General features: G+C 39.7%; 1 protein-coding gene across 2 annotated transcripts in view; it reads left to right on the top strand.

The window, feature by feature from the left end:
* The window catches only part of fras1 (Fraser extracellular matrix complex subunit 1), a 293,698-nt gene that overhangs the window by 76,218 nt on the left and 190,247 nt on the right, over window positions 1–27,233 (top strand). For both annotated transcript variants that reach the window (XM_067572464.1, XM_067572456.1), the window contains exons 3-6: window positions 14,248–14,355; window positions 19,903–19,995; window positions 23,452–23,611; window positions 26,598–26,731. In XM_067572464.1, coding sequence (XP_067428565.1) covers window positions 14,248–14,355; window positions 19,903–19,995; window positions 23,452–23,611; window positions 26,598–26,731 — 495 coding nt within the window. The remainder of the gene's footprint in view (window positions 1–14,247; window positions 14,356–19,902; window positions 19,996–23,451; window positions 23,612–26,597; window positions 26,732–27,233) is intronic.

Here is a 27,233-nt window from a genome sequence, read left to right as displayed (position 1 = left end):
AAGGCGTCAAAGACAAAAAGCAACACAAGGCAATTAGAAAAAGCTGTTTAAATACAATTTAAAAAAATATAAGCTAAAATAGAATAGGATGGATAAAACAGGAGAGTAAATGTTACAGTGCAGTGTTAGATATTAATCAAAAGCCTCAAATCTGATTGAAAAAAGCTGCAAACAGCCTTGATTTAAAAGAACTGAGAGTCGCAGCAGACCTGCAGTTTTCTGGGAGTTTGCTCCAGATATGTGGAGCATAAAAACCGAACGCTGCCTCTTCCATGTTTAGTTTGAACACTTTCAGTCTGTGATATGTAGCACAACCAGCTAGTGAAGCTGCAAACAGGACCGTGTTCCCGCACATGCTCAGTGAGCGTCTGCCTTACACAGAACTACTCTCCGGAGACTGAAAACGTGATCGCTGTTACTAGCGTTTGCAGCCGTTTCTAAACAAACTAACTTGCCCGAAACCATCTTGGTGTGAGTGCACTGACCTACAGGGAGTGTGAAAGTGTTAGAAAAGTGTGCACGAGCGTGTGTTTCTTGCAGCTCTACACTACAGTTAGTGCATTCGCATTGTGTGTTTGCCAGCCTCATCTTAACTCAGCTCTAATTGCCTTCTCCTACTCCACACTAACGCGCTCACAGATACCTAATGACATATGTTATTTTTGTTTTGTAGCTCAGAGGGTAGAGCCTGGTGTTAAACTAGATGATGGCACACACACACACACACACACACACACACACACACACACACAGCTGCTGCTCTTCTCATTCAGACAGCATTACGCCTTGTTTCCTGTGTCAGGTTCCCTCTGGCCGCAAAAGCTGTCAGAGAGCTGCCTCCCTGGTAATCCATACATCCTCATCTGTGTGTGTGTGCTTGTCTAAAAGAGACCGGTAGCCAGTATGTCTGGTCGTTTTAAACCCATAAAGAGTGATGTGCAAACCCTGCTTGTTTTATGAGCATAAAATTTCGTTTTTATCAACCGCTGCTTCTTGAACTCGCTGCATATTTCTGGTAGCAGATGTTTTCTTGCTTTTTTTTTACTATACGCTTCTTGCTAAAGTACTGCTGCACTTTTAACACCCTGAAAAGAAAGTCTTGCTGCTTTTACAGCCTGCCAAGAGGTACAGGGACCAGGATTTTTTGTCTTAAAAAGAGCTATTACACACTGTTTCAGTCTGTTCACTCCACAACACAATATGGACAAATGCTTTTCTGTGTGAGCGAAGGACGGAGAGTGCGAGGAACTGCAGGGGATGGGAGGGTTTATGTGCATCTTCAGGCCATATTTCTGCTGGTTTTATGGAAGAGTGATGTCAGAGCATCTCCTGAAGGTACGTGACGTTATAAATCGGGGTTCAGCCGAAGTGAGCAGCACAAACACTAGATGGCAGCATACTGAGGCTATTCTACCAGTTTTTTGTTTGTTTATTTATGGGATGCATGTGATAGTGTAAGGCTGAATTCCAGTCCTCCCATTCATTTGAAGGCTGTGGAGGTAGGGGGGCTGCAGGGGTGCTGCTGCGGCCTGCGGCGAGTAAGTTGAACCAGAATCAACTTTTGGAAGAACGCAACCTGTGGTGACCAATCACAGCTGGTGATCAGACTGATCAGAGCTGTACAACTCTTCTGTGAGGGAAGACAAAGACATTACTAGGAGACATATCTCCTCGTTTGATAACGTTAAATGTAAAATAAGGCTTTGCTGACGGCTTCCCGAATAAGATGAGAGAAAAAGAGAGAGAATGCAAGCGAGCTCAGAGCACCAGCGACAGAGAGAGAAGCGAGAAACCCCGCGGAGAATGTCCCAAAAACGCCTGACTTGGTCTGCATACGGATTTACTGAAATGTGTCATATCTAAAAGGATGTTGCAGTAAACTATATCTTGCTTTATCCATTTTATGTAACTTCTTGGGTTTGGAAATCTTCCTTGCCAGACCTAAAATCACGAGTGTGTGTCTGGAAGGAGCTAAAATGAACAGTTAAAAAGGTTTTATATGTCTTAATGTATTTTTCAGTGAGTTTACATGATGTTCTCTCCCTTTCAAAAACAGAAGTATGATGGCACACGCAGAGCGACCTGGCCACAGTTCTGGGTTAACTATGTATAAAGCAGTTAATTTAGCTTCATGCAGCTTGTGTTTAAAGTTCAACCTTGGCTGGGAATGTGCAACATAACACTGGTTAGTAGCCAGCATGCATGTTAGCTTGAGCGCCAGCTAGTAGACCTGCCAACGGGACATCCTGTGACCTTTCACCTTTTCTTCTGTCTGATGGGTCTGAAGTTACAGCAGGAGTTTCATGAAACATTATCCAGATGGTGTCACTCAGAAACAGGATTTGCAGTTGTATTGCAGTGCAGAGGGCTCCAGCAATGTTCACAGCTGCCCCAAATTAAAATTCGGTTACAGATTCATAAGCTCCCCACAAGAAACGGGGAGGCATTTAAAATGGGTCAGAAATCACTCGTCGTCAATTTTTAATTCAAGTTGCATTTTCGACATTCCTCCAAGGTGGAAAACTGTGATTTAGAAACTTGTTCAGCCTCAAATCCCTGGTTACTCTGTAGCTGAGAGATCACCTAACATGACTTTCACCACGCCTGAGTGGAAAGCCGATGCATTATTAAAAACTAGTGCACATGGATGTGAGGGTCGAATCAGGCTCGCAGGAGAATCCCTGCAGAGCGAGACACTTTTAATGCATCTTCTTCCTCCTCTTCAGGAGTATTTAGAGGATAAAACAATAAAAAAAAAAACTTCAGAGGCTTGCTCACAAAGCTATGTACATACTATATGAATTATTTACCCTTTGTTTTGTTAGCCTAAAAGCTGTTGTTCTTCTCTAAGAGCTGTAGACTGTTGTTTTTCCGAGCTGTTTGGCGTTGGGGGTGAAACATGTGAAACTGGAGGGGACGGTGATGTGTCTGCATCATCGGAGCTCAGGTCGGACACTGTAGGCTTATAATAGGAGCAACGAAACAGGAACAAATGAGATAGATTTGTCAAACAGGATTTTGAATTACGCAACGTGGCTTCCGACATGAAATCTTTTTTTTTTTTTTTTTTGGAGTGAATGCAAATGAGTTTTGTCAGATGTGAGGAACCTGTAAACTGGATAATGAATGAGTCAGCTTCCTCTAAAAAGGCTTACAATGAAAAGAAAACAAGCGTCTGAGATTGAATACCAGCAGCATGCATTATATATCACTGCAGGTCTGTGAGATGAAAGACAGTATGTGATTCACTTTTTGTACTTTTTGTACACCTGCATCTCTGTCACTGTAACCCCCCTCCCTCCCTCCCCTCCCTCCTTTTCCCCCTTTTCTTTGACTCATTTTTATTTTTCCAATGCTGAAAATTTCCAAATCAAACTAAGCTTAAAGTGCAGCACAAACTGTCAGAGCAGCATTAAAACTTTCGGATGGAATTGTGTTATGGATTTTTCATTAGAGCTAATGGCCGCTGAGACAGTGGAGTTGAATTATTGAGTAAAATGCTTCTGTTTGTGCGCAGAGCTGTTTGGCAAGTTATATCACACCTGGCCTTGTCATAAACCCCTCTTGTGTTAGCTGTAAGTCTGTCTCTTTAACTTTATTTATGATTTATGTAATCTCATACCCCCCTCTGCGGTCGGTTTCTTTATATTTTGTTTTGCAGTTCGATGCCTTGAAAGTTCAAAAAAAAATATTAACTGGTGAGCTATGAGTGTGCATTTCTATTCTTGACCCTCCTAAATGGGTCAGTCGCGGTTACTGCAGGCTGGAATAATCCCAGCAGAACCGCCTGTAGTTATTTTAGTGGTGGTGTCTTTTGCAGTGCGCCATTATATAAAAAAAAAAAACTGGTTTGATGTGACTCAAGTCTTTGCTATCAAGCAGATGTTTCTGTTAAACTGCATCTAAATTAATCATCTCATGAAATATACAACAAACACGCTCCTAAAATCTATTTATGAAACAGTTCTGTCTCACAAAACAATCTTCTGTTTTTCCGTTCATGATCCCTGTGGCTTTTCAGCACCGATCTCTCTCTCTCTCTCTCTCTCTCTCTCTCTCTCTCTCTGTGGTGGACCCTGACTCTTTGGGCCATCTGTTTGATGATCCAGAACCCATTACGTGCTGGATGCTGATATTTGGCTGCAGGAGCGATAGCAGCCAGGGCGGGGCGAGGGCAGACAGCTGGATTTATGGGTGTAGGGAGGCCAGTGATCAGCCAGTCATTTGTCATGTCTTAGCAGCAGGTCCTCTAATTGGACCGGAGGCATGAGGGGAAAGTTGAATCAATGAGCTAAGTCACAACTTTTAAACTCAGCCTTTCCCCCCCCCCCCAGGCGATTATGTGTGAGTATTAGCATAACAATGCGTACCCAGTGGCAGATCACACAGTCTCCTGCTTTACATGCAGATTCCTCAGCTGCTAAATAGCATGTATTTGGGGGTCAGATGATGGATAGCTCACAGGACAGCCATAGACATTCATGATGAGATCACATAGCAGCCAAATCCATCTCTTTACTCCTTGTGACTGCTTTCCATATTTGCCAAAGCTTCGATTAAATCTGGCTTTTTGGCAGAAACAGTGACAGTTTAAGGTGTCCTTCAGCTGGGCAGCGCAATAACTTTTCTTGTTTTCACAGCTTGCATCGCAAGGAATTAGCATATAATTACTCGGCCAGTACTGAAGAAAGTTGTGGGGTAAAAGCAATTAAATGGCAGCAAATGAATATATTTGAATTCATTTCGGCTGGGAATTATTCTGCGAAAGGAGCGACACAGCTGTTGCCCTCCAAAAAACGGCAATGTTAAGACTCCTTCTGCTGCTCGTAGTGAAGATCCAGAATGATGAGGAGGAGGCAGCTCGATAGCAGGCAGCGATAATGAGAAAGAGTGAACAGGCTACCTGAAATTAGAACTTGTTACTGCATTGTCAGGTTGCTGGTGTGCTGTGGCTCAGTATTTTAAATAAATAAAATAGGACATAGTGCAGCATTTTCTCTTTGTGTGCCGTTCGCATCAGTTGAGCTGCTCGAGTCCCTTTTTTTTTTGTTATCAAGGAAACATCAAACATCTTATTTTCCTCCGGCATCCTTTGAACTGGCTGTTCTGACAACTTTTTAGCAGCACGGGGATGGCAATTTCAGTCAGTCAGTCAGTCCACTACTTTCCTCCAGACTGAAATATCTCTGCAACTATTGGCTGAACTGCCATGAAAGTTTGCACAGACATTCATGATTCCCAGATGATGAATCCTAATTACTTTATCGATCCCCTGACCTTTAATTAAGCACCACCAGCAGGTCAAAGTTTTCACTTATCTTGTGAAATATCTCAACATCTACTTGATGGATTGGCATAAAAGTTCTTACAGACATTCATGGCTTTCATTACCTTGCGAGGCATCTGGATTCACGAGATCACACGAGGATCCGTCTTGTCAGACTTCAAGTTATGCGCTTCCTAGAACTACTGGCAGCTATGGGCGTAGTTTACGTGCGATGACAGCGAGACGCATTAGCCTTTGATAGATGGTGATAGATAGATGGTTCCTCCAATCACCTGCCAAGTATTTTTTGAAAGTGCCCACCCTTTTCCAAACAGTTTCCAAGGGTGACTTCCCAGATGGTTCTGTGTAACAAACTATCTGGCACTTAAGGTTATGGTGTCCAGGCAATTTATCCTAATAATGACTTTGCCTCTAATTAATTAAGTTTATGTCAAATATCTTAAAAACAATAGAAATCCCCATCGGGCTCTGCTGTACTTGTGTTTAGTATTATGATCAGTTGTTAGCATGCTAACAACCTAAACTATAATATATATAAATATTATGAATATATACCTGCTTCTTAGTGTCAGGATATTGCGCGTTAGCATGCTAGTGTTAACATTTAGCTCCCTCACAGCTTTACCTACATACAGTCTTACAGAGCAGCTAGCATTGCTGTAGACTCTTAGTCTTGTTTTATGTTTATTAATCTGTTGTATGTCTTTTGTATTATTATGTATATATTATACCTGCCTCTTAGCATCAGGATATTGCATATTAGCATGCTAATGTTAGCATTTAGCTCCCTCACAGCTTTGCCTACATACAGTCTCACAGAGCAGCTAGCACTGCTGTAGACTCTTAGTCTTGTTTTATGTTTATTAATCTGTTGTATGTTTTTGTATTATTATGTATATATTATACCTGCCTCTTAGCATCATGATATTGCATGTTAGCATGCTAGTGTTAGCATGTAGCTCCCCCACAGCTTTGCCTACATACAGTCTCACAGAGCAGCTAGCATTGCTGTAGACTCTTAGTCTTGTTTTATGTTCATTAATTAGTTGTATGTCTTTTGTACAACTTAAGCAGAAAAATCTCTTTTGTGATAAAGTCTAAAGATACACTTAAATTCTTGTGGGATGATACGTGCCTAATTTGGAACAGCACACATAAAAACAAAGGAAAAAACAACCTCAGAGCCACATTACCACATTAAATATCAGTTATCCTTTGATAAAAATGTTCAAAGTTACCTTTTTAGTTAACCCAAGTTCTTTGAATGTGCCTCATCTACCTTTATATAAGTTAGTGATGTCCTGCAATTAAAACAATAAGTTTCACAAGCCCACAGAGGACATGCATCAAGTGGTTTGCATGAGTACTATTTTGTGAAGCGAACAGTTGTGATGGTGATACTAAAAGTTTCCAGTAAAGAAGTGAGTCCCTCATCAAACCCACCCTGTCTTGTTGCAGCATTGCTTTTTTGTCTTAAGTATTTCCTGTGCTATTCTGTGTTTATAGACTAAAGCCACCACACAACTCAAAAAAAGGAGAAAGAGGGTTAAAAAAAAGTTATTTCCAGTGTTCCCAGTGGGTCTTGATTTCACCCTTTTTGGTCACGTGACCCTTCTCTGCTGTTAGCATGTATTACACTGATGAAACCTGACCCGGCTGTATGTTACATGTAAGCTGAAGTGCACAAAGGTTTGTGTAGTACAAGGCTTTGGTCTGATCAGCTGTAAACATAAAGCTGTGTTGACAGAACCAGGTTTCCCTCGAGGAGAAGCTCAAGCGGTTTTGCAGCCATCTCAAGCTCCTCTGGCTGCTGTAAGCCATCACGTCCCCAGATTGAATTTGCCTCAGTAATAGCTTCAGTTTCTATCAGCTCCTGGCCCAATTTTAGCCCAATTACATTTTGCTTGCCTGACAGGCTGCCTTTCTTCACACTGCCCCCGTCTTGAATGGGAGAGTCCAAAAAGCGTTATTGACAGTGACAGAAAACTGAGCCCTGTTAACGTTTGACTCTTGCCTTTTGTTCTCCAATGGATTTTAATTCAATCAGCTACTTAAGCCGGTGTATGGGGCAACCGAGTAATCCCCTCCCTCTTTATTTGTTCTGGCTGAATTGACTTGAGGATGCAGGTTGTTTTTCAGCTTCATCATGCTTCATTTTCATTCAGGAAGACACACTCCATGCTGGGAACCTCCCAGTATGACTGCAGTCTTCTTCTGTATTTTCCTCATCACTTAACTTCCTCGTTAACTGATGAGAACACACAGTCCCCTGTTCACCCCCGTCAAGTTAGCATATGTTGAGGGTCAATAGCAGGATCTCATTAAAGTAGTCAGGTGTATGTTATATGGCTCGTTTTGTTTTGAGTCATTTTTTAAGAGAAAATGTCCAAATTATCTGATTCCAGCTTCTCAAATGTGAATAATTTCTGTTTATTTAGTCTTCTATGATACTAAACTAAAGACCTTTGGGTTGTGGACTGTTGTCTGGGACAAAACGGGGCATGTGAGGACGTCACGTTGGGTTTTTTGGAAGCAGCGATTGACATTTTTCAGCATTTTCTGATGGTCGGAAAAGTGAGAACAAAAACTCTTCCTTCAAAAACACTTGAATGTTTTCTGCATTTAAAAGTCATGTTGAGGAATGACATTTTTTTAAGATAAATTATTTGAAAAAACAACAAATTTACAACATTTTGATAATGGGTTAAACATTTATCAACTACTAAAAACTAAATATTTGCTAGTTCTCAGCTTTTATATCTTTGTAAATTAAATATATTTTTTTTTGGACTGTTGGTCAGATGAAACCTCAATCTTGAAGACTGACTTTGGCCTCTGGAAACTTGTGATCTGCATTTTTTTGAAAAATATTTTCTGGCATTTTACAGATAAATTACAATTACAATAAATCATTAGATTGTAAGAATAGTCAGAGGTCACAGCCCTACCCACCAGTGAATCATTGATATAGACTCTATTAGTAAACGTGATACGTGACTATATTTGAAGGCGCCATATTTCATCTGTCATGTAGTGTTTCTGTATTCACACTGCCCTACTGCTCATCACTGTCATGACATAAGCAAATGAAGACAAGAGCCAAGATTTTTTATATAACACTTTAATACAAATATTCACATGTCCTTTAATGTGACTTCAGATTAAAATTTCTTAGATTTGATGCACCAACAGCTGGCTTAGCTCAGTGTGGAAAGGTGCGTTCTTTATTCACTTTTACAAACCTCAAGCAGGCCCTATATGACAGCCTACGACTAGAATATACTGTGTGTGAGAGTTATGGATCTGTTTTTTTTATGAAATTAAAGACGTCCAGCCATGTAGACTGAGCCAGTTCAGTCCTAAATCAAATCTGAGTCTTTCTCCAGGGGGGGAATGAAATAAGCCCTCAACTCCTTAGACGTTAAATGAATGAATCCCAGGTACGGGTCCCTGTTGGGGACAATCTGATTGGGAGTAAGGGAGGAATTGCCACTGCCACTCACGCTGCTGTCTGCTGTATAGCTCCCCTGGCTCGGACTTGTCAGAGCAAGGGGGGGTGTGGGGGGGGGCCTCCCTGGCTTCCATGCCCTGGCCGCTTTAAGAGGTCCGTGTTAACAGCGAACCCGGGGTCAATCCCATTCTGCTCATGGTCTATTCAGCAGGCAAACAGAACAAGGATTTGGAATTGAGTGCAACCTCCTGATCCCCCCCGAGACCAGGGCTGAAATGGACTCGCACTCCGAGGCCGTGGCGTGCAGCCGAGTCCGAGCCAAAGTCTCCTCCTATATACTGTTAGCCGCTGCGCTAATTTTACACAGCTCTACTCAGGAAGAGTTCCTGACATGAATGGCAGCCACAGAGCCATAACAGGAAACTTATTTCTGAGGCGACCCCATGCACACAGACTTTATTATTAACCCCGCTAACCTCCTTACCCAATTTAAGTCAAAGCGATCTAAATATTCCACATGATGTTCTTGTTTTACAAACAACAAATATACACATGCAGGTTATTAATATCATCTCAAAGACATGCATGCATTTCAAGGGTTTGGACAAGAATTTAATTTTTTTAGTCCATTTAAACCCAAGTAGGTAATTAGAAGGAAAATGGGCAAAAGTTCTTGTTCAGACACCTGTTTGCTGTTAATAATACACTTAAATGAAATTATTTTTATTTTCAACGAACTTCCAAGTGTCTGAGTTTTTGCTTTCCCTCCTGTAAGACTCATAAAATGTCATAAATGTGCGCTTAAATCCACTCGCACTTACAAGCTTGATGCACAAATGAACCTTTAACCAACTATTTTGCAGGGAATTAAAGTTTCAAATTAAAAGTTCTTGTACTTTCTCTTGTAATTCAACAGTTTTTTTCATGCTGTATTCATGTGCTGTTCTTTTTTTAAATAACTTTTCTAAAAAATCAATCTTTCCTGCTTTCACTTGAGTAGAGTTTTATACTCCAGGAAGGAATTACTGAATAGCCTGAAGTTCTGCCGTTCTGGTCCAATCAGAAAGATTTTCCATTTATAAGTTTTGCTTTGAACCTCAACTTTTAGAAAGCTGTCTGATGAAGAACAAATTGTCGCCAAAAGCAGAGAGCGTCGCTGAACTCGACCCTTTTAACGGTGACCATATGGAAGATACTTTTGTATTATATAGTTCAGAAAAGGCCGGAGGACGAGGGAGGAGGGGGTGGGGGGGGCAGGTGTCTCTGACCTGTTTTATGCAAACTGGGAGATTGAGAGGAATCGTGATACTCGGCGTGACAAACTGATCTCACTCTTCCGTGTGAATTGCTCTTTGCAAAGCAGAACATATTACCTGAGAGATAGTCCCTCCGTGTAATAGCTCGGATGCACGGATAGATGCAATTCTGAGTGTCTTGTTGCAGTGAATCTTCTTTTGTACTTTTCCTGGATTGCTTTTTTCTTGAATTGCCACATCCTGTTTGGAATTTTAAAAAAAATGCAAAGACAGAAAAGTAAATGGAAGACCCTGAATGTTTGTAGAAAACATAAAAGTGTTGCCCTTCACTTTCTCAAATGTTGTCCTTGTTGGTCACAAACGGCTAATGGATGTTTTGAGCTTCTGCACATAAATTCAGTATCATAGACATCCTCATAGGCGCCTGAGCAAGTGGAGCAAATGCATCCTTATTATTCAGTTAGGAGGAGCAAAGTTATGGTTTTGCTAGCCCACTTTTTGTCTTTTTAAAAATAACCAGGTGATTATATTTAAGCAGCTTATATCAATGATCATTTTTCTATTTTCAGCAACTGACAAAAGCAAGTTATAAAAAAATCTCACCCTCATGAGAGACGAACAGAGCCCCAAAGTGTCTGAATTATCAAATATTCAGCAGTGGAGAGTATCTTGTTTAGACGTCTGCAGAAGACTTTGCTTTAGTTTCAGTTTTAGTTTGACTTTGGATGGAATTATATTTAAATATGATGATGCATCACTCCGTGTAATGATCTCTCATCCGGCTGCTCTGCGCTTTGCTTTCATTATTATGATTATTCTCTTATTTTCTCATACAGGCTAAATGAGAGCTGCAAGTTTACTCTAAGAGGAACTGAGGTCTAGTCCTCAAATAAAATGACCCCTTTAAGTCTTGAGGAGCAAAAATCACCTTCTGAGTTGTGCATTAAAATAGTTCTTGATTTGAGATAATATAGTATAGTATAATATAGCATAATCTGTTTTTGAGGTTATGATTATTCATTCCTGTATAACATCACAACTACATCAGCTAGTGGTGCTAATAGCTCCCAGTAGAACCAGTGTTTGGGATTGGAGTTAGATAGTTGTTGTGAGTCCATATTATTTATGCTTTGTTGCAGACTTTGAAGATGCTCTGTGAGCACTGAGAATAGCAACCCTCACGTTTAACCTGGTTTAACCTGGTTTAACCTGGTTTAATTATCCAAATCATATGGTGATGTGTTGTAAGACCCTTTCATTTATATAAACTGTTTGTCCTTGTTTAACCTTGAAGATGGCCTAGTAGTCTTCAACCTACTAACATTTAAGGCTACATAATGTTTTTATGAATATAATTTCAAATATGAAATATTCTTCTAATAATGCAGTCAATTCTTCTAATAATCATTTCCTGTCCTGATCCACCCAATTATAAACTGTTCTTGATGCATATTCCTGGTTTTCATATCACCCTCAACCTGACTAATCTAGACTGGTTTCTTGACTTAATCCAAGAGGTTAATGGTGTAGAAATGCAGAAAATTTTTGTGGGGGAGAACCCCAAGACCCCCCACACACATTATGTATCTTTCCAAGTTTGCTCCGCCATTTTACTACATAACCAGGCTCCTATGAACATCCTCACTATACGTGAGACAGCAGTCACCACACTCCTCTGCACCTTTTTCCCTTTGTGTGCATTTATATTTAGGTTAACATACCTAAATGCAGCTTTAAAGAGGCTTTTTAAATCCACTTTTAATGTCTATGAGGCTCATTGACACTTTACCACCTAATATTGTTTGGTTTCTATAATCTATAGTTCTGCAGAGACCTCAAATTAAACTGGTTCATTACGATGATAAAAGCATTATTTCATGATCCTCTACATTGATTGGTCGGCTCTGCCCCAACCATTTACATACATATCTAAAAAATGTGTCTAACAATATAAACCTGATTAAGACGTCAAATTAGAAAAGTTACATGCATAATTTTTTCTGCGGTTGTGTTTGTTTGAAAAGTGCAAAATCATCATGTAAAAAGTTTGGTGAAACATTTCAATAAGCACTTTAGTTTTCATGTCTAGGAACCACATCAGCATCGTGTTTGTATTTAAAGGCTCAAAACTTTTTGCTCAGTAGTGAGCAGCCGTGTGAATATCTTCATAAACTCATTATTACATTTTGAAATTAATACATAAGGCGTGCAGAATATTTCAATTTGTTTTGTCATTTGTAATTATTCAGGTATAAAAAAAAAGATACGGTGTCTTGGCTTATTAAATGTCAGCCTTTGAAAACAATATATAGCTTCAATAAAGTGTTGCAACAAACGCCTTGTTCATATTAAATTAAAGAAGGAAAGTCAAAATATAAAGATATTAATATGCATCTTCTGCATCATCTGTTTGTGTTTGACAGAGTTAATACTTATTATCATATATCTTAGCTCGTGTATATCTGTGTTAGACGGTTTCTATCATGAAAAAAAAACTGCAGCGCTCGGTAGCAACCCACATCTCCCCGCTAGCTCTCCCTCCTGAGCTGAAACATTAACGTTGTGTGCAGAGATTGCCCGTGAAACATTTGCCCTTACATAAATCATGTTACACATCTGGCCCCAGCTGTGCAGCGATGCATACCCGCAAACTTGCAATTAAAACACATGTACATATACACATAAATAGCTCATACCACCCTATAGAGATCATATCAACTCTCATGTTTCTCTCCAGGAGTGCTATTCCTCTCAGCTGGCTGCTTTCGCTAATTAAATTTTCATTCTGCGGTCTCTGTCTGTGTCTTTCAACATGACCTATAGCTACTCCCACGTTTTACTGCATGCTTACTGCTCGACTTTCCTCTGCACTTCAACTCAGTTACCAAGTAGAGTTGTTTTAAAGAATTATGTTTGGCTCTCATTTTTCACAGAAAATTAAAAGTAATGGTTTACTACCGGCGCAGAGATTGTAGCAGCCCGTTTATTACATCAAACCCTTAAAGTCCCCCCCTCCCTTATGGCATTTGCAGCGCACCAATAGACAATGTGCAGGATTAGGCACATCTAAGGACATCTCATGATAGATCCAGCCAGGAGAATTTAAAAAAAAAAAGGTTTCTGTAAGATCTACTGCTGTGTACCCTCTTATACCTTCCTATGTCAGCATATAAGCAACCATTTAGGGGTCCGGTTGTTACCTGAGGCTCAGGTTTCGTGTCCATTAAGATGCCCGCTTTAGTTACCGTCTCAAATGGAGCAAAGCCTCCACATGTGACAGTCACCACCCATTACGAAGTGTCCACTCCATAGGCACAGCTGCCCGTGGACATTCCCGTCATGAGAGGATTATTAATCATCCGGCTAAATCCGATTTATGGACTGTAAAATGATATACGTATCTGAGCATATGCAGGCACTGGAATATTGATTTAGCTTTGGCTTTAAGCTAGCCATAAGACATTGTCAGCTCGGTGTTATGAGCTATTGAAAAATAGCAGGCATGCTAAAGGGCGCAACCAAACTACAAGCAGCCTTTCTGCCTTTTTTTTTTTTTGTCCTATTTCATTGTCTCGTTGGCCATGGTGCTCAAGACTTTTAATCAACACCAAAGCAGTTTCACTCCACCTGCAGCAGAAATCCTTCCAGTGTTTTACAGCTTTAAGTATAGAGGATAATAAGAGTTCAAAGTGTGAAATGGTTTTCTTATGGTGGTGCTCACATTTTGTAAACTAGAGCAGTAAAACCTTACTCGGCTATCGTGGACCTCAAAGTGCCTGTAACACAAACTGGTGCAATAAGTAGAAAGAGTTCAAATCCTCCAGACTATGATACTGAATGATATAATCCATTGTTTCTTAAATTCAGTTTTTCTATTTCATACCTCTGCTCTATATCTACAATGCACAATTACTACATTTGGTTTCAGGGGGAAAATTTAAATCATTATTTTGTGTGAATGTAGAAGATTCAAGCTTCTAGTTACTACATATTAAATGCAAAAAAAGTGACAGTCTTTCAGGCAGGTATACAGTCAAAATATCTTTTTTTTATCATTCACATGAATATGCACAAAGAGTCCGACATATGTTTACTGTACATTTGCCTGTTGTCAACATGAAGATGACATGTCGGTGTGTTAAGATATGATAATGAGCCGTAAGAGAGTGATTTTATTTATTTATTTCCGGCAGCGATGAATCAAGTGTGCCCTCAGTAATGTTTCATGTCTGTTTTCTGCTTTGTCTTGACAGAACAACACATCATGGAGCCCGCAGTCGTGTCAGGAGTGTAGCTGCTACAGCGACGTGGCCATCTGCAGGCCCACCCACTGCCCCAACCCCCAGTGTGACTTCCAGAGGGTAAGACAGGGAACAGGAGGGTGCTTTTCATTCTTGGATATGAAACTACAGGTCATATCCAATGTAATAAAAAAGTGTTTTTTTTAAAGAATATATGGCTCTAAGCCAAAAACATGCAGTTTTTCTGAAAACAAGACATGTTAGATAAGGTTTCCAACAAGCTAAAATTGCACAAAAAAAGGCAAAAAAGGACATTTGGTTAGAGTATAAGTTGTTTTTTTTTAATAAAATGATGTCTCATGACGTTGAAAGGTAACACTAAGCAGTTTAGCTAATTAGCTTAGCTGGTGGCTAAAACTTCTTTTTTAGCTTAATGCCAAATGTCAGTTAGGCTAATTTAGCTACACTGATGTAAGTCAATTTATTTTTAAAAAGTTAGCTTTAGTATCAGAATATTAACTTTCAACTTTCTTACTTCTTGCTGTTTGTAACAAACAGTTTATTGATTTCAAGATGTTGAAAGACATGTTCGCTGGCTAGCTTGTCAAGATAGCAATACAGTGTGGTATGGCTATCTTAAGGCAAAATGTCAGTTAGGCTAACTTAGCTACACTGATGTGAGTCAATTTATTTTTAAAAGTTAGCTTTAGTATCAGACCATTAAGCGTCCAACTTGCTGTTTGTAACAAACAGTTTATTGATTTCATGATGTTGAAAGACGTGTACGCTAGCTAGCTTGTTAAGGTAGCAACACAGTGTAGTATGGCTATCTTAAGGTAAAATGTCAGTTAGGCTAACTTAGCTACACTGATGTGAGTCAATTTATTTTTAAAAAGTTAGCTTTAGTATCAGGCCATTAAGCTTCCAACTTTCTTACCTCTTGCTGTTTGTAACAAACAGTTTGTTGATTTTATGATGTTGAAAGACATGTACGCAAGCTAGCTTGTTAAGGTAGCAATACAGTGTAGTATGGCTATCTTAAGGTAAAATGTCAGTTAGGCTAACTTGGCTACACTCATGTGAGTCGATTTATTTTTAAAAAGTTAGCTTTAGTATCAGAACATTAAGCTTCCAACTTTCTTACCTCTTGCTGTTTGTAACAAACAGTTTGTTGATTTCATAATGTTGAAAGACGTGTACGCTAGCTAGCTTGTCAAGATAGCAAAAACGTCAGTTAGCTTAGTTGCCTAACTGATTTTAAAGGAATTAGTGTCTAGTAGCTAACTTAGTTAACATAGTTGACTTTATTCAGTTTGTAAAAGAGCACTATTCTTCCATAGAAATGGATTTTTGAGGCAGGTTTTGTGTTAACTAATTAACTAGCTTAAAGGATGGGTTCACAATTTTTCAGATCTGCCTTAAAACAACAGTCAGGAGCCCAAATGAACACTGAAACATGTTTTTCTTGCTGTAATCATTCCTCCTGTTTATACTGACCATTAGAAGATCCCTTCATACCTGAATGTTGTTTTAAGACTTGCTACAAATAACGTTAACTCAATTGCTAATGCAGTAAATAATGAAACTGAAAACTCCATTATCTTACTTTCACTCAATAAAACTGTCCAACAAACAGCACAGACTGAACAGCCAAAAAAATATCAATATTTAAAGAGCTTTGTCTGTGTGAAGTAACATGGAGAAAATGTAGAAATCAGCGTAAAAAGTTCAAAAGCAGGCAAGTCAAAGAGAAGCACCGAGGTTTAAGTCAAACAATCAGAATATTTCTTCTTACTAAGCAACTCAGCTTTTGTGAAAAAACTTTCAGAATTAAACTTTCTTTTGATTGAAAGTGTTTCGAATTGCACAAAAAAAGGATGAGAGCCTTTGTAAAAATGTATTTACGTCTCTTTATACCCATGACTTATGTGTTTCTTTGTGGTTTAAAGATGAAGACTCCGTGTTATTTTCAATATTTAGATGTTGTGAAGGACATTTTTTTTCAGCTACTGAATGAGTGAGGATTATGATATATTTTATCAAAATCAACATAGCCACAGGGCAGTAACCAGAATCATCTCAGTAAAGTGAATAAAATGTAAGACCTTGAATGTGCAGGATCCTTGTTTAGTGATATTTTAATCTCCCACTCTCAGTTTCACCTTGAAGTGCAGAACCTCTTTTAAGGGCCCGTTTAATCACTGGTCTTTGTAAGTCGTCCTTACAACAAGACTCAGTGAACTGACAGACTATTGTACAGTGAAGTGTGTTGATTGGACCACTCTATTTGCCACAGTGACAACTGTTTGGATACTGTTAGTTCCAGCCTACCCCCATTTGAATTCACAGAGACACATTTTCAAAGCTCTTCAAAGCTTTTTTTTTTATTTTTTATTCTATCTATCCACCGGATCCTCCCCATGCTTTTTCATAAATGTGATTTAAACGTCAAGCCTGTGGTGACGGCATCAAATCCAATCCCAACTCTTGAGCTAAAGCAACAATCAATGTCTAATGCATTCGCGCTCTGCTGGCTACCGATCCGATGTTAATTAAAAATTAGTCATCACGCTCACCAAGCCTTGTGCACCTTCCATTTAAAAAGCTCTTAAAATGTGATTCCCTCTCACCTACACTGTGATAAAAAGTATTAGGGTTTCCATCATCTGCATGTCTCTGATTATAGGGCTTTTTTTTCTTTTTTTTAAACATCCACTGCCATTATCTGCGAGCATACATTTTCCTCCCGTATCGACTTTTTTTTCTTTAAAAATCCATCTATGAATTTGAGAGGCGTATGTTAATATTTCTGCAGTCGTACATGCACTCTCTGGATTAATCATCTACCACAGATGTGTGTGTGTGTGTGTCTGGATAGGATGACTCATATCTGGGTTTGTTGTTTAAAAAACAGCATAATTGACTGATAGAGCACTATTATGCACCATTATGTTATATGACGCTACGCAGATGTGAGAGACATGAAATAAACTGAATATTTCAGCATTGTCCTTCCAAAATTTGAGACTTCAAATGTTATTTTTTTAATTTTTCTTTCAGGCTAATCATGAATTTTACACTTTTTACCTTTTATTTTGTAATTTACACTTCAATAGAAATTTTAATTCTGTTTGATTATGTTGTAAAAACACATTTTACACATTTTTACCAGTACATTTATCGTGTCTGTACACATATATTAAGAGTAATATAAGAACAGAAACAATATATAGGTCTGTATATGTTATAGTATGACAATAATACTATAAAACTGTACAGAAATATGCATTATTGTTATAATATGACAACGTTATGCAGGCGTAGGAACATTTTTAACAGAGTAGATGTCATTTCCTGTATTCTGGTGCCTTTTAACAGGCGGCTTGATACTTTTAACTGGTTATACTGGCGTGAGGAAAAGTTATGGGTACATTTTTATAATTTCATCCGGAGGGAGTTGTCGGGCCCCCCGGATCACAAATATGAAAGATATTAAAAAGTACAGAGATTGATTCGATGACTGATTCAGAGCCGCCTTTAATAATAAGCGCTCATTGTTTATTTAAACTTGAGCATCTTTTTATGCTTGCATGCAACCCACAATTTCTGCTAAATGAATTAATTTAATGTTATCAGGAGAAACAACTGTAGTGTCTCTGTGTGCATGATTCTCCAATAAACTACATTCATCTCACAATCATTTCTGCTACTCTGAAGAATCACAGGATGAAGCCCGTGTGTCTCAGGGCTGGATTATGTTGTTAGCCGGTTATCTCGGTGGCTTTGTCTTTGTTTACACACACTTTTTTTTTACACACACTGCTACCGAGAAGCACTCCACATTTCACATTTCACATGACAAAAGGCATCAATATAACAAGCTATCCTGACACCTGATAACCTTTCATGAAAAGCAATAGTCTTGAATTCATAACTGTCACAGGTTTGAGGAGTGTGTGTGTGAGCAAATCCATCAAGTTAGCTGGATAACATCATAATAGCTTTGTGGCACAGGCTCATGATATATATACCTGTTGGCTAAAAATACATAGTAGCTAACATTTCAAATAGCGAATAACTTAAAAATCCAACACATAAAACCCAAAAATCTCATGAACTATTGAAATGAATGTGACACAATCAATCACCAACAATGACTTTGACTGAGGTTGACGCTTTTTGCTGTTTTTTATTTAATAAATTTCATAACCTCACATCATTATCAGGTGCCCAGTAATGTAATGGTGGCACTGCAGTAACAGTTAAAAGAAAATAAAAGCTTACAGCTACAGCTGCCTCGATTCCTCCTTCATTGTTTTCTCCATTAGTCTCCTTCGTCTCCATTTGTTTCTTTGCTTATTTCATTTGTTCCTCCATTTCTCTCTCCTTCTTCTTTTAGTCTCATTTGCCTTCTTACTTTCCTCTTTCCTGTCATGTTTCCCTTCTTCCTACTTAGTGACACCTGTGCAACATTACAACAGATAAACTGTATGGTTACTATTTTGCAAAGCATAGAAATATGGACCATGAATGTAACGTGTGTACTATGAATAGTCCCCAAGATGACCTAACCAATAACTAATGAAGACAACAGTGTTACTGCAAGATATTTTATTGACTGTTCAAAGACTACATGTTAGTGTAGATACTGTAAACGTGCACAGAATGGTTAAATTTGTTACCTGCATGAGTAATGAATGAACTCTGTTTATGAGCCATCCATCTTTATTTGCAGCAATAAAACCTCAAATTGGATCACATTCTTGTACCGCGGCCACGTTTTTGGTGATTAAATTTTAGGCAGCAGAGAGAAAAAGCTAGAGGGACTGAAACAATTTAAAAAAAAAAAAAAAAAAATGAAAAGCTCTACAGAAGAGACATGTAAATAAATATATGTAAAACAGTGAGGTTTAGAATATCTGTGTTTAATTTATGAACACAAAGTGGCTGCTAGAGGAGATACAGTTTCTAGATGCTGACAGGATTCAGCATCATGTCGGCTAGTGGTCTTATTTCATTTTGTGTGCTCCGGGGTTTAGTAATGATAGCAATAAGCTGAAAGTACAATATAAACCTTCAGTCTATTTATTCAAGGTGAACTACTACCTGCTGCATAGCTCAATTTCCATCTATTCCTCGTGAATCGGTGCATGTCTGTTTGTTTTTTTTTTCTCTTTTTCAATTGACACAAGACATTTTCTGAAGCTCCTCGGGGGTTGTTTTGTCCCACCTTACACAGATTGTATTCCTTCCCCTCCTCCTCCTCCTCTTCCTCCTTCTTCCATTTCATATCATTTGCAAATAAACAACATCTAAAGTATTCACCGGCTCAGCGTCCGGCCCTTCCCGCACTTCCTGTCCGCTTCCCGCTGCACATTCAGCCTCTTTTTAGGGCGTGTAGGCAGCGCAGCTAAAGGAGCGCGTCGTGAATCTATATTATAACACATCCGGCTCGCTCGCTCTGTATTCTACATGTTGCGCACGCCTGAAAGAGTCTTTTCCATATTGTCGGTCCTGTGGTTTTATTTGTGTTGGCGTCTCGGGTTATTTACATGAAAATGGACAGATAATAATTGACAAGTTTTGTATTCATGCTGGTAAAAGTGTGTGTGTGTGTGTGTGTATTTCGGTGTGTGTATTCATGTGTGTGTGTTTTCTTTTCTAAAGGGCGAGCGTCTGAGGATCCCTGCTAACAAGTGCTGTCCGGAGTGCCTCTCCTCGTCCCAGGGCTCCTGCCAGTACGAAGGAGTCATTTATGGAGTAAGTGGAAGTGACAGAGGAAGGAGAGAAGACTCATCTTCCTCTCGTTCTTTCCCTTTTTCTCTTCTCCTGATCATCCATCCCTTCAACCAAATAATATTAATATGCACAGACAAAGATGCAACCTGATCAATTCAAAGATATTTGAATCTATCTCCTATTTACACTTGGTGTGAACATGCAGTCTGTATCTGAATAATGACATCTGATCACTGGCCTTTGCATTTACATCTGGTATTAACAATCATTCTCATCATATCACTGTGAGTGGAGCTAAATATGCAAATTAGATAAGTGGAGCTGGCAAACTTGGTGCGTCCAAGGTCAATAGAAGCAATCCACTTATTTTCTTATTTTTTCTTTGCAGAAGTAGAGCTTGTCTGTAGCTTTTTGACAGTTTTTGGAAGATAAAGTCAAGTGATCTTTTAACTTGATGGTGAATTTTGTTTTTTCTTAAGAGTGTGGTCAAACTATCCAGATGCCATTTACACCTGATTCAGATCCGATTACAATCCGATCCAATCACCTCCAGATGTTGTCTGGTTGATCCAGTTGCCATGTGCTCTCTATATGCATTTACATTTCTCAATGACATGTGCTCATCCTTATTCTGATAAGATATGCAGATACAGATGTTAATGACAATGGTGTTTAATGTGAGGAGAATGTTTTTTAACCTTCCTGTTGTCCTTCCCGGGTCAGAAATTGACCCGAGGACAACAGGTGTCATTACTGTCATCAAAAAAATGAAATGGTTTTAAAACACTATCCTGACTAAGAAATTATGAATTATTTTAAGTATAGTTGAGATCAGAGCAAAATATGTTGATGTTGATGTAAAAGTTTAGTCAGGATACTGTTTTAAAACCATTTCAATTTTTTTGGTGACAGTACATAGCAACGCCTGTTGTTCTCCCGGGTCAAAATTGACCCGAGGACCACAAGAGGGACATTTTAAACCTTTTAAAGGTATACTATGCATCACTTATGACCCACTAGAAGTGTGTGGTGGTGTATTTATCTGCAGAGACTCTGCCCTCTGCCTGTATTTTCTTATTTTCTTATTACTTTGCTGTGTTCGGGATGTTTCTGAGCGTCAACCTTTGGGCAGTGGGTGTGTAGCCCCTCAGGTAGCGACGAGGTTACATCGCTGTCTCCGTCTCTCTCCTCCGCTCCGCTCTGCTCTGCTCTCTGTGTCATGGATGTATGAAGAGCTGCAGAGAGGTCACAGCGGACAAGATGAAGCTCTGTATTCACACAAAATCTGTCAATGCAGCACCTTCCTGCAGTATGGCGGGGGGGCGTGGGCGTGTTTATTTGTGCTTTAGAACCACCATGAATCAATCAGAAAATAATGTTTTATTTATCTGATTCAGGGCTTTGTTCTCGCACTGCTCTCTCTCTCTGTCTCTGTCTCTCGCTCCGGTCGAGCCAGGGGAGGAGGGTTGCGAACTTTGAACGCTGCGTTTACAAATGCCGACCGACAAACCCTGCATAGTATATCTTTTAAAGGGATTCATGTGTCAAATTTGATCACTGCTGAAAAACTGTTTTCAAGAGACCCGCCCCCCTCTCCCCCCTTTATACCCGCCTCTGTCCCACTAAAGCAACAATTGCTGTCTTGTTCATCTTCCATCGGGTGGCCTCCGGCTTAACAAGCTGGACTTTTTGGCATCCATTTTGGATACAGTACAGGACATGTTGTCCTAAAAGGGAACATCTTTTTGTCTCGGCCAATTTTGGAGATTCCATTTGTGTTGCCTCCCTGGTGAAGTGGCACTTTACATGGAACTGAACTACCAGGAGAAGAGGTTTGGAGAGGAGTCGTGACCTTTCGAGGACTTTACTGCATCTCTACTAAAAAATCGTGTCTGCTGAAAGTCTTGTTTTTCCTCTTTTTGCACATCACAAAGGACTGGCAAGGTCTTATTGTGTGTTCAGCCAATATGTTTTTGAAAGACATCCAACAACAGCAATATTTGGGGTTTTGAATCTACCAGTCTTCTATATCTATTATCTATTTTTTTTCTTTAAAGATCTAACTGTAACCAGGGACTCGCTCATCAGCACCCTGGACAGCTCTTGCGACCCACAACTTTTAATTTAGCATATATAGATTGTGAAGAAATACGCAGTACAGTACTATCTGTATGCCAAAACCATAAAAGGTGTAATTGTTTCCCACAAAAAAAATCTATGCTATTCAGGGTGAAAAAGCATTTAAATCAATTTTCCATTAAAAGTCATACTAATGATATATTTCATGCAGGGTGTGAAGAGGGTTTATTGCAGGTTTCACAGCCTGACACCTCAGAAAAGGGAAGTGAATGAATTCTCACCTTTACCACTTTGACTGCAGGCGACGCTGACACGCTGACATCTCATTTAGAGTGAAAGAACAAATCTGAACTTTTACTGCATATCCGCACGTAGATTTATAAGATACATTATATATATCTATGTTTAATTAATACCCCAGAGAGGGTTGCATAAGCATGGATTCATCTATGTCTGTCAATCACGGTATAGAAAATCCTCATGGTTTTATATAAACACGATGGCCTTAAGCATTTTCTTAACACTAGTACACACATACAGTATGACTCAGAACGACGGAGAGCTTCCTGTCGGCCTTGAGCTGGTATCGCAGTTGAAAACCATCTTTAGGTGGCCGGGTCACTCTGCTAAAAGGGGTTTTCGTGCAATATTAAATACGAGCACATAAGTTTGAAAATGTCAAGGCAATGCCCTCTAACAGTGCGCCTTTCTTATTCATATTAAAACACATCCTTTTATTTTAATGCCTCAGCAATGCAATGATAGCCGTGGCCAGAAGCATTATGTTTTTCTGTCCATTCATCCGTCCAATGCGTCTGAGAAACACCCTTCAAGTTTGGCACAAACATCCACTTAGACTCAAGGATGAACTGGTTAGAGTTTGGTGTTCAAAGGTCAAGGTCACTGTGACCTCACAACACACGTTTTTGGACCATAACTCGAAGTGAAGACAGCTTGTTTCTCACTGGGAATTATTCACTGGAACCAGACATGTCAATACAGTGATAACTTAATACCTTTTATTAAATTCCGTCACTATAAATATTATGAGTCTGGACAGACCTGGATGTAAACTGCAACATGACTGTTTGGCGGAGGCATAGAACTGCGAGGCGGTATTTTCTAATTTAATCTGTTTTCTCTTCTTTCTTCCCGTGATCTCTTTTTGACACATCTTTCCTCCACCTTCTATCCCCCTCTGTGACTCTGTTCTCTCGTCTGCCACTCAGGCTTAGGCTTACTAAAGTTGTCTCGTCCCCAGAGAGCAAAACAGCTTCCCTCGTCCCGCTGTCTCTCTTCTTCTTCTTCTTCTTCCTCTCTCCCCCCCCCCCACCCTCTGGTTGTGTTTCTGTGTATAAATGTCTTTCTCTCTCTCTGTGTTTGTCCTTGTTCCCGCAGCATGACAGCCAATGGAGTCCTTTACCCTGTTCGGTGTGTACTTGCTCCGGAGGGAGTGTATCCTGCACCACACCACCCTGCCCTCCTCTCAGCTGTCCTGTAGATCAGAGCCCATTCACCCCAGCCGGAGAGTGTTGCCCCAAGTGTGGCCGTAACGGAGGTAACACCTGCTCACACAGCTCTTTATTTCTTTTAAAAGACTACAAAACCCTTATATTTATATTATATTGTATGTAAGGATAGTTTCACAATGTTTCAAGTCTGTCTTAAAGGTGCAGTGTGTAGAATTTAGTGGCATCTAGTAGAACAGACTTGGCAGAAATGGAATATAATATTCATAAGTGTGTTTTAATTAGTGTATAATCACCTGAAAATAAGGATTTTTGCATTTTCGTTAGCTTAGAATGAGTGCTTAATATCTACATAGGGAGCGGGACCTTTTCAACGGAGCCCGCCATGTTTCTACAGTAGCCCAGAACGGACAAACCAAACACTGACTCTGTTTGACCATTTTTTGCGAGTTTTGCAGCCACCATAGGTTCTCCTACATGCTTAGAAGAGGAGGGGAAGGGTATACAGTTTGTTGCGATGTACGACCTTACTGCTAGATGCCACTAAATCTTACATACTGGTCCTTTAAAACAACAGTCAGGTACCCAAATGAACACTGACACATGTTTTTCTTGCTTGAATTATTCCTCCTGTTCATACTGGGCATTAAAAGATTCCTTCATAATGCACTTACAATGTAGGTGATGGGGGACGGAAATCCACAGTCCTACTTCTGTACAAAAATGTATTTAAATGTTTATTTGAAGCTTATATGTGGGTTCGGCTGTTCAATTTAGTCAAGTAAATTGTTGTTTGTTGTTAAAGTCCTTCTACTGCAGCTGAGCAGGAAAACTGTCCGTCGAGGCATAAAGAAGGATTTTTTTTGTTTTTTTGTTCTCGGTACATTCAAACGCTTGTGGGATTGTCAGACTTTAAAGCTTTGAGAGTCGGCTACCATGCATACATTACATCAGCCATGTTTCTTTTTTTTTTTTCATTGTCTTTGGTCCTTGAATCCACAAACACTTGAAGTTCACAACAATTCAAATTTGCAACAGTACTACCACGCTGAACTGTGATGGATCATCCAAGTTTCACATACGCACAGTACAAAACGACTGAAACCGACGGCCGGCTGGAAACAAGACAACTCCGCTCGCAGGAAGTAAAAAGACACACGATTCGTCAGTGATGCTCTGCTTCTCCATCATATGAATATCACAGCACATTTAGACGGGGAAAGACCTCAGGCTGCTACAACGCTTCACTTCAGTTATATTCTGCTGCCTTTCTCAAGGGTCGCCTGACTGACTGTAGCTGGAGTTACTACTCTGTTAATGATGGTTGAAGGAAGACGTGCATGTGAACACAAATCTCACACACAACACATGATATATAGTGAAAAATGCATGAAAATCTCTATGAAACAGTGACACACAAAATATACACATGTAAGCTAAACAGCATAACCTCTCTCAGTGCAGGAAAACACACACAGATAAATATGAAATGCCACAAACACACAAACACACACACACAATCTCAGCTACTTGCCCTGTGGACTGTAATCTAAGTGTGGAGCTGACAGTCCTGCAGAGCAGCACTCTGCCTCAGGTCAGCTCTCTCTCTCTCTCTCTCTCCTGCTCTCTGCTTGATGAAAAGCCAAACATGAGTTGGTTTTATTTGTTGTATGATTCTTCTGTTTTCATCTCTGTCTGTTGGTTGGTTTGACTGTGTGTGGTTTGTAGTTGTGTGTGTTTTAACTGGTCTCGCCTGACCTGAATATCTGCCGTCCTGCCCTCTTTCCCCTCAGAGGACCACGAAGGAAATACGCTTCTAGCTTTGTTGTGTTTTTATCCTCCATTATTTAATTTGAGGCCATCCGTCCATCCATCCATCCATCTATCCATCTATCCATCTATCTATCTATCTATCTATCTATCTATCCATCCATCCATCCATCCATCCATCTATCCATCTATCTATCTATCTATCTATCTATCTATCTATCTATCTATCTATCTATCTATCTATCTCAGTTCAGGTAGTTTTAAGCTCTAACAGGTTTTCCTGAGACTTCGTCCTCTGTTGATGTCCGGAGTGTTTTTGTTCTTTACTCCAGACTGTTTTTCAGAGAATCTTTTTGAATCAGATGTGTCTTTAATCAGTCATATTAGTCTGCTGGTAACGATCCAGTCTGTCCAGTGTTCTGACTCAGAACGTCTGAGGCTGCAGACCTCAGCGTCGGTGCATCGGATACATTATTTCACAAAATAAAACCAAGAGAATACATGAAATTACATTTTCTCCCACAGTAGTTGTTTTATAAAACCACATGTATACAATACTGCAATAAAAATGTAAATGTTCCCAACACAATTCTTAGTCCAGTATGTTTTTAAATGCTTTTCATACAGTAGAATGAAACATGTTCTCAGGCTTTCTGTGCTATTAAACATTAATATTTTTCTGTGGACTGAACTCTTCACCTCCTATTTTACCGCCAGATCTGCTGACCAATCACTGCTCATCATTCCACGCTATTTCCTCTCTATATTAATCATTTGTTCTCTTCTATGTGCCATGCTGTTGTGTTTTTAAGATTGAAATCTCATTTTTATTAATTTTTTTCTACACTTCTATTAATTTTCCCCTTGACCGTCATAACTTTGCCTTTGTTTTTATTTAATTATATCTCTCAGTCTCTGTAAAGCACTTTGGTCAACTTTTGTTGTTTTTAAATGCTCTCTGTAAACAAATTGACTCAACTATGTTTCTGCTACTGGTAATTAGTTACAGTCTCTGGTGGCTTTAAAGTATATTTAAAGCACCTCTGACATACCGCAGCGTCTCCAGTCGACCATTTAGCGATATTTTCGCCAGGTAAGAGATCCCGTAGGTGTTTGTGTAATTAGCAAAATGCTTTTTTTTTCTCCCTCTGACCGTAAATCAATGAGTGTGTGTGTGTGGGAAAACAATGCTTGAACAGTCAGCTCATTATCTGACACCCATGTTCACTGTTTACTCATTCTCTGCGTGTGTGTGTGTGTGTGTGTGTGTGTGTGTGTGTGTGTGTGTGTGTGTGTGTGTGCCAGAGTCTTGCTCCTGGCAGGGTGCAGCCTACAGGGACGGTGAGGAGTGGAAGCCCAGCCGCTGCTCCAGGTGTGCGTGCAGTAACGGGGAAGTCCAGTGTTCGGCTGCAGAGTGTCAGCAAGTGGCCTGCAAACCAGTGAGCTTCCAGAAACACACACACACACACACACACATTATCATTCACACTGGCATCCTCTGTCTGCTCCTGTCAGCTCAGTTTCTTCAGATTCAATAAACCCTATTTATACTCACACATGACATACTGTACGTTGAATAGACTTTGTGAGATATATTTCTTTGCCATGAAATCCACATTCAGAGGAAAAAGGATGATCAATTTCATGTGTGATTATCTATGTGTGTGTGTGTCTATTCCTAGAATGGGAATAAAAGCTATAGAAATGCTAGACAAAGATCGCCTTGTCTTCTATTCCGCTGCGTCTCTCATGGGTGGCTTAAACGCTGGACCGCTCCGAGCAATGTTTCAAAAAATAAAGACCCATCTCTTGACTTGTTTATATCCCGAATCATACCCGGGAGATTAAATATTATGAGTGGAATCCATTAAAATAAATCCGTAGAGGGTCAGCGTGGCTCCCACATGAGTGTGACTGATCCAGAAGGACAGCACACAGAGG

This window comes from Thunnus thynnus, chromosome 2, assembly GCF_963924715.1.
Source record: "Thunnus thynnus chromosome 2, fThuThy2.1, whole genome shotgun sequence".
Lineage (NCBI taxonomy): Eukaryota > Metazoa > Chordata > Actinopteri > Scombriformes > Scombridae > Thunnus > Thunnus thynnus.
This window is presented reverse-complemented; position numbering and strand designations above follow the sequence as displayed.